At 41.5% G+C, this 19966-nt stretch overlaps 2 protein-coding genes and 1 non-coding gene across 3 annotated transcripts; 2 read left to right on the top strand and 1 right to left on the bottom strand.

Annotated features, from left to right (window-relative positions):
• The first annotated feature begins 758 nt into the window (after nucleotides 1-758).
• LOC141597698 (small nucleolar RNA R71) lies at nucleotides 759-865 on the top strand. The gene has a single exon (XR_012522918.1). It is a non-coding gene; the product is annotated as a small nucleolar RNA R71 (small nucleolar RNA).
• Nucleotides 866-9372: 8507 nt separating this feature from the next.
• Nucleotides 9373-12693, bottom strand: LOC141595810 (uncharacterized). The gene is made up of 9 exons (XM_074415776.1): nucleotides 12234-12693; nucleotides 11893-11968; nucleotides 11475-11786; nucleotides 11274-11377; nucleotides 10928-10970; nucleotides 10680-10813; nucleotides 10555-10586; nucleotides 10331-10395; nucleotides 9373-10246 (listed from the first exon to the last, which is right to left on the bottom strand). The coding sequence occupies exons 1-9, from the start codon at nucleotides 12650-12652 to the stop codon at nucleotides 9998-10000; spliced, it is 1434 nt and encodes a 477-aa protein (XP_074271877.1). The 5' UTR covers nucleotides 12653-12693; the 3' UTR covers nucleotides 9373-9997.
• Nucleotides 12694-14267: 1574 nt separating this feature from the next.
• On the top strand, nucleotides 14268-17288 carry LOC141595639 (uncharacterized). The gene is made up of 2 exons (XM_074415603.1): nucleotides 14268-14558; nucleotides 14619-17288. The coding sequence occupies exons 1-2, from the start codon at nucleotides 14268-14270 to the stop codon at nucleotides 17286-17288; spliced, it is 2961 nt and encodes a 986-aa protein (XP_074271704.1).
• The last annotated feature ends 2678 nt before the right edge of the window (nucleotides 17289-19966 follow it).

Genomic DNA, 19966 nt, shown 5'->3' with positions numbered 1-19966 from the left:
GTGAAGTCATCAATTGTTCCATCATGAGTTCCAAGCTTGACTTTGGTTGGGTGTTTTGTTGGAAAGGTTGGGTGGTTTGTTGGAAAGGTTGGGTGGTTTGTTGGAAAGGCGGGTTGGTTGGTGGGTTGAGTGGTTGAAATTGTTGCCTTGGTTGGAAGGTTCTCCCTTGGAAACCCGGTGGACCTTGATTAAATGTTGTGTTTTGTTTTTGAGTTTGGAAGTTTGGTTGTTGTGACTTTTGTTGGAAGGTTGGGTTTTGGACATTTTGAGAGCCATAGGAGAAGTTTGGGTGGGCTCTCAATCCCGGGTGATATTGGTTGTTGTTAAATGCTTGCTTGGCCGGACTAGACTCCCATATCCCGTTCACTTGCTCCATACAACTTCCATCTCCAACCACCAAGGGACACTTATTGGGTGGGTGTCCTTGGTCTCCACAAAGCTCACAACTATAGACTTGGTTCCTCATAGAAGGATTGCTAGATGTTTTGCTTGAGCTCATCAAGGCAACTTGTTGCTTAAGCTCTTCTATCATCTCTTTCACTTCCACATTGTTGGCCGATTCGACCGTTGACTTCCCTTTCCTTTTGTGCCTATCATTGTTCCAATGAAAGGTACGAGAAGCCATTTCTTCAATAAGTTCTTTTGCCGTCTTGTGATCTATCTTATCCAAAGCTCCCTTCCCCGAGCCGGAATCAAGGTTCATCTTCATATCATTGTTTAACCCTTCATAGAAATTGTTGATGAGCTCATCATCTCCAATACCGTGGTGAGGACATAGCCTTTGGAGGCCCTTGTACCTCTCCCATGCTTCATAAAGGGTCTCATCTTCTTGTTGGGTGAACCCTTGGAGCTCACTCTTGATTCTTGCGGTTCGTTGGGGTGGGAAATACTTGTTGAGAAAAGCCTTAGAGACATCGTCCCAAGTCCGAAGAGAGTCGGGTTCACAACTTTTAAGCCACTCCTTGGCACTTCCCCTCAAGGAGTAAGGGAAAAGCCTAAGGCGTACGGCATCCTCCGTGACTCCATTGGCCTTGAACATGTCACAACTATCCAAGAACTCGTTGAGATGCTCGTTGGGGTTTTCGGTGGCTCCCCCTCCGAATTGATTCCCTTGGACAAGTTGTAGCAAGGTGGCTTTCACATCAAAATTGTTGGCTTGAATAGGTGGCTTCACAATACTCGGATTCACCACCTTTTTCGGAGCCAAGTTATCTCTCATAGGGACCGCGGCCATTGTTACTTCCGTTTCCGGTGTTGCAAAAGGATTTTCGAAAGTTTCAAAGACCCGTGGTTCCCCTTGAAGGATCTCAATTACTGGATTTTCTTGAGGAATCGGTGTTTCTATAAGCCCTCTTCTACGGAGCGAATTTAGTCTTCTCGCGGTTGCTTCGATCTCGTGGTCAATCGGACGTACTGGTTGGCCTCTTCGAGATCTCCTAACCATGCAAGAAATCCTACACACTCAAGAGAGGGATTAGAAACAAAAGACTTAGTCTAAACAAGAACGAAAACAATTAATATCTAACCGAACTCCCCGGCAACGGCGCCAAAAACTTGATGGTATCAAGTTATACCTGGCAAGTGCACGATTTTATCGTTGTACACTATTAAGGGTCGATCCCACAAGGAGTTGAAGAGATTACTAATTGTTCTAATCCGATCGTTTAGCTAAGTCGAAAATAAAAGACGATGGTTGTTATACTAATGCTACCTAAAACAAAATGAAATGCAAACTTAACAAAAGCAAGGAAAATAAGCAAGAACGAAGGATAAGTTGTAATTCAAATGATTAAACGGCCTAAGACTCGGTTCTTCCCATACAATTCGCAATTCCACATAGTTAAATCTCTAGGCTAATCACAAGGGTAGTTAGGTGAGGAGGTGACGGCTCTAATTCGCCTAAGACCCCCCTCTCGGGTTCGAAATAGGACACTAGCACTACCCACCAACCCCCCTCTCGGGTTCGAAGGTCGGAATCCCTAACTCAATACCCCACTACCCCAAAAACATGCATTTTCCCGAGGTGGTCCGATATTTGCTAAGGTCATTAAGCCCCATCAATTCCCGGGTCATCCCACTCCCTCTCTCGAGGGTCGATTTCAAACGCTAATTTAGAGGTGTCCTACCCCGGTTCTCCCTTTCGGTCTCAACCGAGGTCAACAATAGGGTCAAATCTCGGGTATCCAAATCACAACCTAACCAACTCTCGTTGGTGGTCAAGGGTCGTAAGTCGACACTACCCAAAAGTCAACCCATAAACCAAGTCATTCCTCTAAACTACCCTCACCAATTTCCCCAAATAATTAGCCTTTATGAAATTCAATTAATGAAATTACTCATGTTGGGTCAAACCGAGCCCTAGTGGAAGACTACTCACTAACCATGGTCCTAATTGCAAAATAAACAATAAAGATGGAAACCTTGGTCACAAACATGGTGAGAAGATGAAATTCACTACTAAACATGCAACAATCTAGCAATGGGTGTAAGGAAAGATGATTTAATCTAATAATGAGAGTGATTAAACCTAAAGACACAATCTTTAACCAAATCAACTCAAAGATTAAGTCTTTGAGGACAACTACCCAAAGATGAACAAATGAAAGAGGAACAAAGGAAAGATGAACAATGAAAAGATGAACAATGATGGAATTAACAACAACAAACAAACAACACCAACAATCTTAACATAAACAAACAAACAAACATAAAAGAAGAAGGACAAAAATGTAAACAAATGAAAATAGGGAGAGAATTAATACCAACAAAATAGTGAGAGAGGAATTTGGATAGAAATAATAAAGAAGGACATCCTTCAATCTTCTTACAAACCCAAATTCAATCACTAATTGATTGAAGAACTTCTCTAATTAAAGAAAGATTAACAAAGAGATTAAGAAAGTTTAAAGCTTGAAAGGGTAAAAATTCTGGATCTAGGGTTGTGTGTCAAAGGGTTTAAGGAGAGGGGTATATATAGGTTCCACAAGGATTAGGACAGAAATTGGAAATGGGCTTTGAAACACGTATGTGCACTCCCGGCCGGTCAACCGGCCGCCGGTGCTTTGGCCGCTGGGAGATCTCTGGAATTTTGAATGAGTTTTGGAAGTCATCAGGTGTGCACGGCCGGTCAACCGGCCGCCGGTCCCAGACCGGCTGGGGCACCCTTGACTTCAATCTTGACTTTTGGCACATGGAGGGGCTCCCAGCCGGCTAGCCGGCCGCCGGTCATTTGACCGGCTGGGAGTTTCCTGTAACATTCTTCATTTTCTTTGTCTTCAAGCTCATATTGTCTTCCCAGCCGGTTAGCCGGCCGCCGGGCCACCGGCTGGGGATGCTTCTTCATACTCCTTCCTTCATTTCCTTGTAAATGTACTCCCAGCCGGCTAGCCGGCTGCCGGCCTACCGGCTGAGGGTACTCCTCAGCACAATTCCCTCCATCTTTCATGCATAGCTTAGAAATCCCGTCTTTCTAGCTTCGTTTCGCCCGTTCCCGCCTCAATTTCTGCAAGGGGGCCAAAGTGTCATAGTAAAGGGAATCGGGACTAGAAACGAGAGTAAAGGGGGTACAAAACCGCCTTAAATGGGGTCGAATATGCATGAAAATAGAGGGAAAAAGAGTGCAAAATGGTCCTATATCAGTAACACCACTTACAAGACCGTCACAAAGATTCTTGTTAACCGTCTTAAGCCTTTTATGCACTCTCTGATCTCCCCTAACCAAGGGAGCTCCATCCCGGGTCGAGGAACGGATGCCAACTTCATCATTGCCTCCGAGATCCTCCACTCCATGCACACCTCCAAGAGCAAACTTGGCTGGTTTGCTCTTAAACTTGATCTTGAGAAGGCGTTTGACAGACTTGAGTGGGACTTTGTCCGATCTTGCCTTATAGCAGTTAACATTGACCCCGAAACCATCTCTCTCATTATGAGCTGCATCTCTACAACTTCTGCCTTTGTGACCTTCAATGGCACACCTCTTGATACTTTCACCCCCTCCCGTGGAATCAGACAAGGTGACCCCCTCTCCCCCTACCTTTTCATCATTTGTATGGAGGCCCTCTCCCGCCTCATTCACCAGGCTTGCAACAATAGCGATTTGATCCCCTTTCCCCTTGGAAAAGGTGGTGTCTCCTTCTCTCATCTTCTCTTTGCCGATGACATCCTTGTCTTTGGTAGAACCTCTGAGAGAAATTTGTGTGCCCTTCAGGATACCATCCTCTCCTTCTGTTCCGACTCGGGTCAAAAGATAAATTGCTCCAAAAGCAAGATCACTTTCTCAAAGCTTACACCCCCTAGCGAGGCCACTCTCTTCGAAGACGCCCTTGGCATCAAGAAAACCAACACCTTGGGTACCTATCTCGGTTTCCCTCTCCTCAGTAAAAAACCAAAGCGTTCTGATTTAAACTACATTTTAGACAACATAAAGTCCAAACTTGCTTCTTGGAAATCTAAGTTCCTTTCTAGAGCCGGTAGGATCTGTCTTATCAAATCTACTATTAACGCCATACCCAATCATGCAATACAATGCATTCGTCTCCCTTCCTCCATCCTTCGCGACATTGACAAGACCACTAGGAGCTTCCTTTGGTCTAGTCAGTCCGCTAACAAACTCCATCTTGCTAACTGGGACCTTGTCACCCTCCCCCTTTCTCTTGGCGGCCTTGGAATTAAGGCCGCTGAACCTCTCAATGATGCTCTCTCAACCAAACTCTGTTCTAATGTCCTCCTCAACAACTCCTCCACCGCTGCTAAGACCATCCACAGTAAATACTGTACCCCCTCCCGACACTCCTTCTCTCGGGGATCCCATGTATGGAAGAACATTGGAAGAGGGTGGAACATTCTGAAAGATCACCTCCTCTGGTCTATTGGTGATGGCTCCACCATCAGCCTTTGGGATGACCCTTGGCTCGATCTTGGACCTCTCAGAACCCTCGTTCTTGGCCCCCTTAGTCTTTCCTCCTCCTCTGCTAAATTAAGCTCTATTATTTCCAATAGAGTTTGGGCCCTTGACTCTCTTGACTTTGTCCTCCCCGACCTCATCACCAGCACCATTCTCTCCACCCCCATCCCGACCACACCCAGACCTGATGTCCTCTCCACTTCTCTTGCCCCTAAAGGCAAATTCTCCATCAGTGATGCATACTCCTCTCTGTGCCACCCTAACCCGACCACTGCCCTTCCTCCCTTCCCTGCCGACTTGAACTGGCTTTGGGATATCCCCACCCAACCTCGTATCAAAGTTTTCCTCTGGCTTGTGTGGTGGAACAAGTTACCGCACAAGGCCTCCCTCTTTGGTAGGAAAATCCTGCCCTCTTCGTCCTGCTCCCTTTGTCCAAACCCCTCTATATCTGAGACCTCTCTTCATGCCCTCCGTGACTGTAGCTTCGCCTCCCATTCTTGGTCCATCCTCAATGTCACTAGTTCCTTTTTTGATGCGACCTCCACCCTTTGGATTTATGATAATCGCACCTCTCATCCCCCTAGTTGGGCTACCCTCTTTACCTTCGTCCTCCGGCGCCCCGCTTCGCCGTTGTGATTTAACCTTTTCCCCCTCCCCTTCCCTTTCCTCTTCCTCCCCTTCCTCTTTTCGTGCCTCGGTTGCTTCCCAATCCTTTGCCCGGTCCCGCGCCTCGACTGTTCCCCCCGCCCCTCGTCACGAGTTCCACCCACCTTGATGCCTTTTGCTACCCTTTGAGCTGGGCCCCTCCGCCGCTTGGTTGGTTTAAAACCAACGTTGACGCGCCTTCTCCCCTCTTCTTCCTTAGCTAGCCCGGGGCGTGTCATCGAGACGGTTTTGGTAATTGGGTTTTAGGTTGGTCCACCCGCTTCCTTGGTCCTAACCCCTTCCTTTGTGAGGTCCTTGCCATTCGGGATGGGATTTTTCGCTCTAGAGTCCTTGTGAGCAATGTCTTGATTGCCTCTGATTGTCTTGATGCGGTTACCTCTATTTTATGCCCCTCTGCCCCTTGTGGACCTTTTACTAACATCATTCTTGAGTGTAGGACCCTCTTGCAGGACTCCCCGCATTTGAAGCTTGTTTTTGAGAAGAGATCGGCAAACCGGGTTGCGGATGCCATTGCCCATCACTCCATTAGTGACTCTAGTGATTTGTTAGGCTGTTTTGAGTGGGACTTGCCCCCTCCTTTTGTTGTAGATCTTTGTATGTCGGACTCTGTTGTGGCATGTGCGCCTCTTTCCCCTGACCCGTCCCCGTGATGTACTCATAACTCTTTGTTCTCATTTATATTATTGTTCCTTTGTTCCAAAAAAAAAAAAAAAAGGTTTGTTTATACAGCTCGACCAACGAAGAGAATGAACGCGGCACCCTTAGGCAGGTTGTTCTGGTGGAAACACCTTATACAGCTAACCGCGCGACCAACAACGGTTGTAACTTCCTTGCTCTTATTATGAGTGGTTTTAATTCAAAGTTCACTCTTCCAAGAAAATTTATCCAATTTTTCATGAATTCATAATATTCCTCGAATAACCATACCGTCAAATAAGATCAGGGTATATAGTTTTCAATAACTATTGGAAAGTACCAAGATTTACAAATGTCATACCAAAATAGAACATCAACATTACAAGGCTATTATTCCGTATAAACAATGGGAACTGTTATATGATTGATTATTACGAACAATAAATTTGACAAACAAAACCAGACCGAATCGACTTTTGCTTTCCTAATAGAATAATTCGACCCTTATTCTTGTGCCTGGGTTATACCGAATTTTTCTACTGAGATAAGACGGTCCCCTCTGTCTTTGGCACTCAAAGATCAGAGACGTAATATAGAAATATTGTGTGTAGTTTGTTAAACGTTTGTTGATGTTGAAGAATTTTCTGTATTTGTTTCTTCTCTTCCTCTTTGTTTATATAGAGAGGAAAACATGGAAAGGAGGGAAGTTATTATGAAGAGTTGCAACTCTTCAAAACCAGGAATACGTTGAATTGATTTCCCTTGAAATTAATTAATTATCTTTTTTCTTATTATCCCCCGTCATAGTCATTCGTCCGAATACTAAACCGTAATTCCGTAAATAATTATGCAAGTATACTCTCCGTATTTTCCCGAACTTGCAATTTATTATTTAGAAATTACCCACTAACGAACCAACCTTAATTACGCAAAATGAAACCGGTAATTACTCTTAAATCACCAACAGGAACAATACACACACAACAAACATAAATTGTTGTATGAGACCGTCTTTGTTGTGAAATACATTATTAAGCATCTCGACGAACAGCAAATATTCACAGGTATTTGTGTTCGTTTCAAGAATGAGATAGTCTCATACAAGACTTATTTGCCAGAAAAGACGAGTTCATCTCTAAACCTTTACATGGGGTTTTATTATCGTTTACCTCTTTGGATTAACAGCTGCTAAGACATATTCTCTAAAAACAAACATTATACTGACAGGGCAAGTCCATAATATAACATCTTTAGTACTTTAGTGAGCTATTTTGCTTTCTTTCAGAGTGAAAGAATAGTCAGTGTTCGGCTTCAATGAAAATGGGAAATCAAGTGCAGAACAGGAGGGCTTAAGTAGAATAGTAGCAGTTAGATTGACCGAGAATATCATTTGCATTTCAAATTGTAAAAGACCTGGGCGACCAACTATCATGGCGGATCTGCCACAGAGACTTTCAGTAGAAGTGTCCGGCAGTGGTTCAACCGCCTTCAATGCTACAACTACTTTCTCCCAACAGTAGTGTATACATGTATATATTTATTAAAAGATCACACAACATTTCTTTGAACATCCCTTGCACGTTGAAAAAAGTATGTCGTGTTCTTTGGATTTAAGGACAATGGATTAAATATAATGGCGCTTGATGTGCGGGTAGAGGTTGTCGTACCCGATCAAACAAATTCTCAACTAGTAAAGGGTAGTCGAGGTCGAATCCACAAGGAGCATGGATGAGTACTAATTGTTTTGATTCTTATGTTTAGCTAAGTCGAACAATAATTGAGTGATTGATTATCTAATTAAACTAAACTAAATAACAAGTGAATAGAAATAACTAATGCAAATGCTAAAGAATAAAAGCAAGCTAAAATAATGCGATTTTACTCAATAAATAAGGACCTAGGGCACGACTCAACCACCGACATTTGTAATATATCACGAGTTCTTTCAACTAGTTTTCATCGTGTATATACTGAGATGGGTTTACTGTGAAAATTAACAACGTTTTTCTATTGTTTGCTCTTTTGTAAGATCTCTCTATTGTATTCCCCGTTTCTGGATAAATATAAAGACAACTTTCTTGCGGAAAAAGATATTATACTTGGATTATCAATAGTAAAATAACGATTAATAGCTTCAAAACATGTGTATACAGGTGAAGCGTCTTTTGTCGTACCAGAAGAAGACGGCAATTCTTATATTTTTTTATTGTTTGCTCTTTTCATTATATTTTTTTTTGAGAAAAGTAATTATTTTCATTATTAATTTCTTATTATCATACGTTTTGTCCGCAATTCTTACGATAACTCAAAAGTCATTAGCAAGAACATACTCTTTGTTAATTACTCATATACTTAGCTTTCATAATACGTACTTGATTGATGAAGGCAACTTAAACTATGGTTTTCCAGGATGTAGTAAACTGTACATTATCCCTTCTTCATTAATGGAATAACTTAATTTAAGGGAAAATTAGATGAGTTTTAAGTTTAATACAGCCTATACAGCTCGACCAACGAAGAGAATGAACACGGCACCCTTAGGCAGGTTGTTCTGGTGGAAACACCTTATACAGCCAACCGCGCGACCAACAACGGTTGTAACTTCCTTGCTCTTATTATCAGTGGTTTTAATACACATACACTGATACACTACAAACATAAATTCTTGTATGACACCGTCTTTGTTGTGAAATACAACATTATTAAGAAATCTCGAGGAACACCAAATATTCACACAAGTATTTGCGTTCGTTTCAAGAATGAGATAGTCTCATACAAGACTTATTTGCAAGAAAAGACGAGTTCATCACTAAAACTTTACATGGGGTTTTATTATCGCTTACCTCTTTGGATTAACAGCTGCCAAGACATATTCATGGAAGGGTAAAATAGCGGGTTTTTACGTGTATCTTTAAAAAACAAACATTATACTGACAGGGCAAGTCCATAAGATAACATTTTTAGTACTTCAGTGAGCTATTTTGCTTTCTTTCAGGGTGAAAGAATAGTCAGTGTTCGGCTTCAATGGAAAATCAAGTGCATAACAGGAGGGCTTATGTAGAATAGTAGCAGTTAGATTGACCGAGAATATCATTTGCATTTCAAATGATCAACTCACATGCAAACAGAACATTTGGATTGGTAAAATTGTAAAAGACCTGGGTGTACGACTCAACCACCGACATTTGTAATAAATCACGAGTTCCTTCAACTAGTTTTCATCGTGTATAATATACTGAGATGGGTTTACTGTGAAAATTAACAACGTTTTTCTATTGTTTGCTCTTTTGTAAGATCTCTCTATTGTATTCCCCGTTTCTGGATAAATATAAAGACAACTTTCTTGCGGAAAAAAAGATATTATACTTGGATTATCAATAGTAAAATAACGATTAATAGCTTCAAAACATGTGTGTACAGGTGAAGCGTCTTTTGTCGTACCAGAAGAAGACGGCCTTGGGGAAGCTGGTGTTTTATCAACCATTAAATATGTTCCCGATAGCTTGATGCACAACTTCGGACGAGTCCACCTACCTTTCGAGGGTTGTTTTCAAAAGTGTGCATTCGGCAAACCAGAGGCTGCTGCTGATGATAAAAAAAGTTGTTCATCCGATCTTCTCACACGAGGATAATTGTAATTCAATCTTCTTCCTTCCACCACCATCGCTTAAATCTTACTACAAGAATCAATGGAATGCCCCCGTTAAGTTCACTTAATGGTTTGATTCTAGTTAGTTTCTAATGCAAATACCAGATTCAATCTTTATGATCGATCAACTTCCAAGTGAGCCATCATTTTATCAGACGCTTTACCATATTCGAGAACTGTATTAGCTTCACGCGTGAAAATAGAGGATAAAGCTTCTTATTCGGCTTCATTAATTTGTTCCTCCAACTGTTTGTTGTGGTATTCCTGAAATCAAGCCTATATTTTGCACTAGCCATGTATGTACACACTGATTGCAGACTACTGCTAAATCGGAAGGGAAACCCTTGAAGAAGCGCAAACTTTACTCCTTGGTTTGGTGTTCTGATAAAATCCTGCCAAAACCCAAATAAAAATCATCAATTTACGCGGTTAAAAATTAAACACCAACAAGTACCTAATATATGGAGGCCACTGACCTCCAGACGGCCATACAAAGTCCGCATTGATAATAACTTCTTCTCTATAGCATTATTTAGACAATCTGCAACAAAAAAAAAATTGTACTATAAAAAAGGTTTTAGATAACGCCGAATGGTGAATGATCCATTATCACATGTGGTTTTCCACGAGTAATTGATGGATCTCCGAAAGATATTGAGGTGCATTATCAAAAGACAAACCAAGAAGCTAAGCAAATTACCTCCATCCTCAGTTGTGAGGTTTGGGAGCACCCTGATATAAAATATACACGGTAAAATTAATGAGAACTTACCCGATAAGGGAATATTAAAAGCATCGTCGACTAAACAAATAAGATGACTATACCTGTTGATATATTCTTGATCCAAATCATTTCTCTTGAGATCAAAGGGTAAGGCCTCCAAACTCATGTCGTCATCCGGGCGAAGCCAGTGTATCGGCCATGGCTGGGGATTGGGAACTATCTTCTCTCGCGGGATCTACACCAGTTAAAGGTTCAATAGTATAAATCTCATTCAACTACACACATCTAGTAAATAGATATGCATATGATATACATAAAAGTGACGCTAACTTAAGGGTTGTTTACTTACATTTCTCAGCTTGTCAGCTACTGGTCTCATGGGCTTAAAAAAACTGAAAAAGGCACAGCTTATGAGATGGAGCATCAGGAAAGCAAGCAAAATCGCTTCTAAATCAACATTGCATTTAGAGGAGAAGTCTGAAGCGAGGAAATTAGGGTGGCCGGGGACTATCACCCCCCCAAATGGGGGTAATACATTACCCTAGTGGTAACAGATTGAGGTATCATGACAGTAGGTCACAGGTTCGAATCCCTCTCCCCAGTATATGTGTACGGGCCTTACACCTCATTTGACATCCAAACAAGGAAAGCAACGTCCAGATATCCAAATAAGGCCATAAAGTGAGAACACAAACCGTAAAAAGTAGTCATCTGGAGAAGGAAGTCCTTGTTTGTTGCGAGCAAATTCACGAACAAGGAAAGCAACGTCCAGATATGCGCGTTTAAAACCTTCGTCTCTCTAGATAACAAAAAAGGGAATCGACAAGAAACAAACTAACTCATTGATATGTCTATAATTTCTGAAAAATGGAATTAGGGTTGAAGAACGTACATACGTTTCGATATGGAAGCCTAGTATATGCCACAAACTTAGGACCAGCCATAGTGAAAGCATCAATCAGTAGCAACATAGCCTCTTCATCATCCGTCCTCTTTTCCAACGAGTTAAAGACGTGGTAGAGCGTGGCAATTGAAGAAGACGATGCAACTTCTGAGTATGAGGACAAAAAAAGTTCCGGGGCAGCAAAAAACAGTAAAGCTATAGGAACCAGTTGCCTCTTCTCGGCATAGTCCATGAAAGTTTGCCTGACACGCTCCTTGTTTTGGGTATTTCTCACAAGCATCCTTATAATTTCGACATCATATCTCTGTGTCAAAACTCCAAGGACTCAAACGACATTGATAAGAGGAATCCATTTAACAAATTTATAAATATACATTGTTAAATATGGAGTAGGTGTTTCGAAAACAAACCATGCACTGGCAAAGCAAGACAAGTAACTCATAGACCGACTTATGCGGGGTCCATGTTTTGATGACTAGAAGACCGCTAGGGAAATGAAAACAGCGTACCATCAGCATAGTTATTAGATTATCGGAAAAAGAAGAGTGAAGGCGATCTACATGATAAATAAGAAGCGTTTGGTTACATACAGGAACTTACAATGCCTAGGAAGCGTTGTATCACATGATTTTAGAATTCACGTGAATTTTTCAATATTGTTTAGTTACATGTAGGCATTGTAATTCATGTAGGTATTCCCACCTACTTAGAGGGGCCTAGGTAAGCAACTTCGGAGGAATAGAAAAATTACGATGAAAGTTTTTCGAGAATGATGTCAATAGGGGTGGCCTGTTTGAGATTGAGATCGGCGAAATCAGAGTGAACATCAACACTATCGCCCCTTTCAAGAAGATACTTAGTAAGCCTACGAGAAGAATGTAGAGCGGCGATATGCAGTGGAGTAAGTCCTTCCTCAACTTTGATATCAATAATTCCTTTAGTTTCGCCATTTAAAACCGCAATACCGCAATTCAAACCATCATGTCTAAATACACCGCGAACACCATAAAATTTACGAATACGTTTAAAATCAGGGTTCTTGATGAGCCTCAAAAATTCATCTTTGTCGTCGAAATCAAGCGCATTGTCTAATGCTTCCCGAAGACTCCGTGCCTTCTTTCTGCGAACACGGATATCTTCACGCCACCGAAAGCGAATAGGCTCGTCCATCTTGATTACTATAGCTATGAGATATTATTTCTTCTGTTGCATAAAAATTAAAGCTTGAGTTAATACAATAAATTAACCCAACAATCATAATAAAATAATAATAATGATAAACAACATCCCCCAATTTAATTACAGTCAAGAGATGAATTCATAAGATTGACAAAGGGAAAACAAACCTTGAGAAAGGTGGTTGAGATTTGAAAGTTTTCCAAGGGGTTTTTTTTTTTCGGTAAATCTTCCTGAGACGAATATATCCGTTTTAAAATAAAACGGGTTAAATAACAGTTCAGGCAGACAAATATTTCACCTGCTTAAAGTTAAGACGTTAAGACGGGTATGCCTAAGGGTGATAATGAGAGGAGACAGCTCGTGAGCAACTCGATATATTGCACGAAACGAGTCAAACTGAGCTAATGCCAAATCATTTTGTTTAAAAAAAGTTTTCTTTTAACCCCTATCAAGTTCGGTTTTTGTGTTCGCATCAGGGGCGGAGGCAGCCATTGGGCTATATGGGCTATAGCCCAGGGCAAAAGGCTAAGTAAAATTTAGTGCAACCAATTATCATATCCTAGATGTAGCTCAGTTGGTTTTTGGCTCAACTTACAACCTAGAGAACTATGAGTTCCATTCCTTGTAAAAACATTTTGCAAGTTAATAGTGGGAGAAACTGCCCACTTATCAACCTAGACCCTTGTTATCCAATGTCCTCAAATTCTAGATTTCACTCTCATTTTTCTTCTCTATGAGTAGTGGTGTTTTACATAAACTTTGATTACCAAACAAAAAAAAAAATTTTGTAAAGTATAGAACTACTATAAGACTTTTTCACCATTAAATAAAAGTGTATCCTTTATTCCTTTCTCATTACTCTGCTTTACTACTGCAAGAAGTCTAGAACCATCCAATTCAATTGTACAATGGTAAATTGGTAATAAAGATCTTCGAATATCGTCATTCACATTACATATAATGTTGCACAAATTGTGATATGATTATATCCGTCTTAGAATAAAATGGGTCAAATACTAACTCACTTGACTAAATTAGACAATTATTTTGCTAGTCTCTTGGTTCTTTCTTTTTGTCGTACAGATGATATTTAACTCATTTTAAACTTAAGATGGATATGTCCGTCTTAAATTAAATGAGAACTTATGATACGCTTTATCATAGTTATCAATAAGACTGACACATAAGAATCCGCCGAGTTAAATCTTACTAATATGCAATGTTGTCAGGATCGGGATTCTACTTTGGATCGATAGGGAGGGTAGGATCGAATCGGTAGAATCGGATCGTAGAATCGCAAAATTCTACAAACTCACTATGTTAGAATTAGCTAGACGGTTCTAGAAGATATTAGTCGAGATTTGGTAAATAATATGATATGGAAAATAATGTATTATATGTAAAGTAGATATTTAGTTACCTAAATATTAAGTCTAGCTTAGGAAAGTTAGGAGTCTGGTTGTAGCTATATATGCTTGTAATTATCATTGATGGTGATATGAGAAATTACCTTTAACCTAATATACCCGTCTTCATATTTTCACTTGGTATCGTGAGCATTATCGATCCAATTCTTTCGAAATCAGTTTTTTTTTCCTTTTGAACGATGACAGTAGACAATAAACAAAAGGGAACTGGTCCAAAGACCATACCCATGTCTTCCCCCATTTACCTTCATCCCTCTGACAGCCCTAGTTTAAATCTCACACAAATAATTTTCGATGGAAGCAACTTTGATATGTGGGCAGAGGCCGTCAAAAACGGATTTGATGCGAAGAACAAATTAGCCTTTCTTGAAGGTAAGGTCGAGAAGCCCGAGAGCAACAGTGAAGAAGACACAATTGAAGTCGTGGCATGGAGGCAATGCAATGCTATGTTAAAAGCATGGCTTCGGAATGTGATCGATCCGAAGTTACACCCCAGTATTTCCTTTTCTCATACCATTGATGAGATTTAGAAAGAACTTGCGGATAGATATTCAGCAGGAAACGCGCCCCGTGTTCATCAACTCAAAAACGAGTTGAATGAATGCAAGCAAGGAGGAGACTCTGTCGTGGAATACTATACTCGTCTAAAGACGATATGGGATGAATTAGGCAAATACAGCAAAGTTAAAGAATGCACTTGTGGAGCGGCGGCTTCGTTGCTAAAAGAAAAGGAGGAAGAGAAAGTCCATCAGTTTTTGATGGGGTTAGACTCGAGACTATATGGCAACATTCGGTCTAATCTCCTCATGGAAGACCCAATCACCACGCTTACTTGTGCATACGCTTTAATTCTAAGAGAAGAAAGACATGCTTCTTTAACCAAAGTTAAAGAAGAGAGGAATGATGCAGCCATGGTGGTGAAAGAATTTGGTGGCAGAGGAGGCTATACCAAGGCCGAAGGTGATGATGAAAAGCCACCACAATGCACGTACTGTGGTCGTTACTATCACAAGGAGGAAGATTGCTATGAAAAACATGGCTATGAAGAGGTACAGGCTCGAAACAGAGGACGAGGAAGGCGTGGAGGAAACCGGGGTCGAGGCACGACTGGACGTGGTAGAGGTCGTGGCCGGTATAATTACCAGGCCAACGCTGCAAGTACTAGCTCGGGAGCGAAGGAAGGAGAAGCAGCAAAACAGAGTCAGTCGTTCTCGACACAAGAAATTGATAGAATTAGAAGTCTGATCATGGCAAGTCCTGATGGGGATGAGAAATTGAAAGGTATGAATGTTCATATTAATATAGACTGGTTGATAGATAGCGGTGCATCCCATCATATGACTGGCCGGAAAGAATTATTAGACAAGACGTGGACAGGGAGTGTGTCCACGGTCACCATGGCAGACGAAAGACAGGTTGCAACGAGTATTCATGGGGAAGTGAAATTGAATAAAGATTTTATTTTGAAAGACGTGTTGTTTGTTCCTTCTCTTACTTGCGATTTGATCTCCGTCAAACAATTAATCTCTGAAAATAATTGTGTGGTAACATTTTTTAATGACTATTGTGAATTGCAGGACCGGAATACGAGGACAATGATTGGACGAGGTGAGCATCGAGAAGGAGTCTATTATCTTCGAAGTTCGGGTCAGTTGTTAGCCGAGCATGTCACGGTTTCGAAGGAGGCACGGCTATGGCATAGGCGATTAGGACATCCTTCCAAGAACATTTTTTCTCGTTTTTCGGATTTAATTGGTTGCAATTTACATTGGACTTCCGATGAGGTTTGTGATTCGTGTTGTAGGGCAAAACAATCTCGCAATTTATTTAAACTTAATAATAAGAGGTGTGTTGAATTATTTGGTTTGATACATTGTGATAGCTGGGGGCCTTATCGTATTGCAAGTTTAACACGCGCACACTATTTTTTGACTATAGTAGATGACCATAGTCGAGGGGTGTGGGTATATCTCATGAAAGAAAAGAGTGAGGCTGGAGAGTATCTCAAGACCTTTTGTCAAATGGTTAAAACGCAATTTGATAAATGTGTCAAGATAATTCAAAGTGATAATGGAACAGAGTTATTATCTGGAGTTATGATTGATTATTATAAGGTGAATGGTATTTTATTTCAAACAAGTAATGTCGACACACCGCAACAAAATGGTAGAGTCGAGAGAAAACACCGTCATATTCTGGAAAAGGCGAGAGCCCTGCGTTTTCAAGGGAATTTACCATTGCAATTTTGGGGGGAGTGTATAATGACCGCTGTGTATTTAATAAATCGAACTCCAACACCTTTATTGGATGGTAAAACACCCTATGAAATTTTGTATCGGAAGAAACCCAATTTTGATAATTTGAAAATTTTTGGTTGCTTATGCTATGCTCATAATAAAGATAAACCTCGAGATAAATTTGGCGAACGGGGTAAACGGTGTATATTCATTGGTTATCCTCATAGTAAGAAAGGTTGGAAAATGTATGACTTAAAGGAACGACGAGTTTTTGTTTCTCGAGATGTTATTTTTTATGAGCATGTATATCCTTATTTGACCTCCAATACCGAAGAGACTTCACACCATGGGGATACAGCCGGTTCACAGCGGTTACCCGACTCCACCGTGGTAGATGACATACCCCATGTTGTGAGGGGGAGTGATGAGTTTGGAGGTGGTGAAAGGAATGGTGAAACAGAGGCAGAAAACGAAACAGAGGCAGAAAACGGTGTTGATGCGCTGAGAGAACAGAGTGAGCAGGACGAGCCTAGTGAAGAGGCAGCTGCTAGTAGCCCTGTGCGAAATGAGGAAGCCATTAATGTCGAGGAGAGATTAGGAAGAGGTGCAAGGGAGAAATTCGAGCCAGCTTGGAAAAAGGATTATCATTGCACATCAACAAAGATAATAGACTCCCGAGGCGAAGCTCATCCCGTGCAAACGCCGTCTTCAAGTTCAGGTACTCGATATCCATTAGTTAATTATGTTATTACCAATTGTTTCTCTAAGGCACACAGGGAATTTCAGGCAAGTATTGATGACAATTATGAGCCACGAAATTATTATGAAGCAGCGAAAAGTTCGAAATGGCGAGAAGCAATGGCGAACGAAGTTGAGGCCTTGGAGAAGAATGGGACTTGGAAACTAGTTGTTTTTGCCACAAGGAAAGAAAGCTATAGGATGCAAGTGGGTATACAAAGTTAAGTACAAAGCAGATGGGACGGTGGAACGATACAAGGCAAGGCTTGTGGCACAGGGTTTCACTCAAGTAGAAGGCATTGATTTTCATGAGACGTATGCTCCGGTGGCAAAAATGACTAGCGTTCGTTGTATGTTGGCAGTAGCTGTAATTAAAGGATGGCATATTGAGCAGTTGGATGTCAACAATGCTTTTCTACATGGAGATTTGAATGAAGAGGTGTTCATGAAAATACCACAAGGATTTGAGAAAAGTGGCGACAATAAGGTATGTAAGTTAATGAAATCGATTTATGGTTTAAAGCAAGCATCGAGGAATTGGTTTGCAAAATTGACTGATTCATTGAAGAGTTATGGCTTCACTCAATCACTTGCGGATTATTCGTTATTTACTATGAACCGAGATGGTGTTTTTATTGGAGTATTGGTCTATGTCGATGATATGGTCTTAGTAAGTAACGATAAAAAGGCTTGTGCACAGTTAAAACGATTTCTTGATAATAGCTTTGGCATTAAAGACTTGGGTAAGTTCAAGTATTTTCTTAGGATAGAAGTAGAAAATTGCAAAGATGGATTATTTTTGAATCAAAGAAAATATGCATTGAGCATCATTGAGGAGTCGGGAATGAGTGGAGTGAAGACAGCATACACGCCGATTCAGCAGCGCCACAATTTGGCATTAGCGAAAGGTGATATTTTGAAGGATATTATGAAGTACAGGCGCCTGGTTGGTAGGTTGGTGTATTTGACGATAACACGGCCAGACCTTGTGTATGCAGTACATATACTTTCGCAATTTGTGAGCGAGCCGAGGAAAGAGCATTGGGAGGCAGCACTTCGAGTTGTGCGTTATATTAAGCGAAATCCGAGTAAAGGAATATCCTATAAGAAGAATTCGACATTAGAGCTGAAAGGTTTTTGTGACTCGGATTATGCTAGCTGTCCGATAACGCGAAGGTCTTTGAGTGGATATTTTGTGTCTTTGGGTACATCGCCTATATCGTGGAGGGCGAAGAAGCAGGTGACAGTGGCCAAGTCGACGACGGAGGCCGAATATCGGGCAATGAGCGTGGTGACAAGTGAGTTGATCTGGGTAAAAGCTTTTCTAGCATCACTAGGAGTATTTCATGAAAAACCGATGCATTTGTATTGTGACAATCAAGCCGCTATCCATATAGCAAAGAATCCCATGTTTCATGATCGTACTAAACATATAGAAGTGGATTGTCATTTTGTGCGACAACATTTGGTCACGAGTAATATCAGTATGTTTCATGTGAGAAGTAAAGAACAAATTGCTGACCTTTTTACGAAGGCATTAGGCGGAGAAATATTTGATCATTTGCAGTTCAAGTTGGGACTCGGACTACCAAGTGCTCCAACTTGAGGCGGAGTGTTAGAATTAGCTAGACGGTTCTAGAAGATATTAGTCGAGATTTGGTAAATAATATTGTTCCGGGCGTAATTCCAGAGCAAGTATAGTTACCACCCGTGGCTTGTTGAATGATGTCTTGAGTTAGATTCTCCTTTGGTCTTAATCGTTCCTCTCGGCCTCTCCTGCAACAATGAACGAACTGAGGGCTTGGCTTTGTGCCAAGCGTACTCACTCCGACGCTCAAGTCAGTAAACTTAAGGGATAAGTTGTTACTTGGCTGAATGTATATTGTAGAGAGATAAGGAAGATATTACCAGATGAATAGTGTATTTAGGTTTCGTTGTGGATTAGTTGGATCCTTTCCTCAATGAAGGTTGAGGAGTATTTATAGGCTTTCACCTTTTGTCACGTAGTGGCCAAGTGGCCAAGTGGCTAGCAGGTGGAAAGATCGATCTACCCTCGGCCGATGGACCTATGGCAGGCCGGCGGGCCCTGTTGACTCACCGCCGAGGGGTCTTGGATATGAGTACGCGGGTATGTGTCCCGGCTGGCAGGTTGTCATGCCGAGACCCAGGCTGACAGGCCGATGGACTGCATCGGCTAGGCTGTCTAAGTCGTTGACTTGCTGTGGATATCTTTGACCTTGCTCAATATGTTGACTTGGTCAGCGGTGCAGAATATGCCCCATCAATTTGCCCCCAGCGTAGTCTATGCCGTGGTATGGGCTCCGATGTATGCTTGTGCGTATATTCTGCGTAAGTAATTTGTGGAAAATTTCCTGCATCGGCTTCTTCTGCGGCGGCCTCTTTTACCTCGGCCTGGTCTTTCTTAGGCCGTACCATATCCCCCCTCCACATGGATGTGTAAAGGGCATCCGATGTGGAAAAGAAAGTGACGCTGGCCGAGACCAGGATTGAGTGTGCCGGTTGTTTTTGATTGCCCCCGGCCGGCGCTTCTTAGCTTGGTTGATTATGTGGCCGGCGGAGAGCTGGTGCTTGGGAATTCGTTGAGGAAGGTGAATAGGCAAGGAGATATGAATAGGCGTGTTGAAGACGCTTGGTCACTGTTGCATTGATTGACGTCTAACTGTTGCAACGATTGACATCCCGTGGTTGCATGTCCAACACATGTCTGCACGCTGATTGGTCGACGCTTCATGGGCTGTTCGCTGATTGGTCCTTCTTTATGGGCTTTTCCCTATAAATAGGGCAGTTATCCCGTGAAATTGGCCACCAATTTCATTCTCCAAAATTTTCTTCTCTAAACTTTCAAAGGCTTCTTTGTCTCCTATTTCTCAGAGTTGTTACTC

Source organism: Silene latifolia, chromosome 8 (genome assembly GCF_048544455.1).
Source record: "Silene latifolia isolate original U9 population chromosome 8, ASM4854445v1, whole genome shotgun sequence".
Taxonomy (NCBI): Eukaryota; Viridiplantae; Streptophyta; class Magnoliopsida; order Caryophyllales; family Caryophyllaceae; genus Silene; species Silene latifolia.
Note: the sequence above shows the minus strand (reverse complement) of the source record. Positions and strands in the feature narration are given on the sequence as shown.

Excerpts from the sequence above, each read along its gene's own strand:
- LOC141595810 (XM_074415776.1), bottom strand. The coding sequence starts at position 12,652 with ATGGACGAGCCTATTCGCTTTCGGTGGCGTGAAGATATCCGTGTTCGC. Across the intron at positions 10,971-11,273 it reads CCAGATGACTACTTTTTACG|TTTTTTTAAGCCCATGAGAC; the intron begins GTTTGTGTTCTC and ends TGCCTTTTTCAG. Across the intron at positions 10,814-10,927 it reads TAGCTGACAAGCTGAGAAAT|ATCCCGCGAGAGAAGATAGT; the intron begins GTAAGTAAACAA and ends TAACTGGTGTAG.
- LOC141595639 (XM_074415603.1), top strand. The coding sequence starts at position 14,268 with ATGACAGTAGACAATAAACAAAAGGGAACTGGTCCAAAGACCATACCC. Across the intron at positions 14,559-14,618 it reads TAAAAGCATGGCTTCGGAAT|AAAGAACTTGCGGATAGATA; the intron begins GTGATCGATCCG and ends GATGAGATTTAG.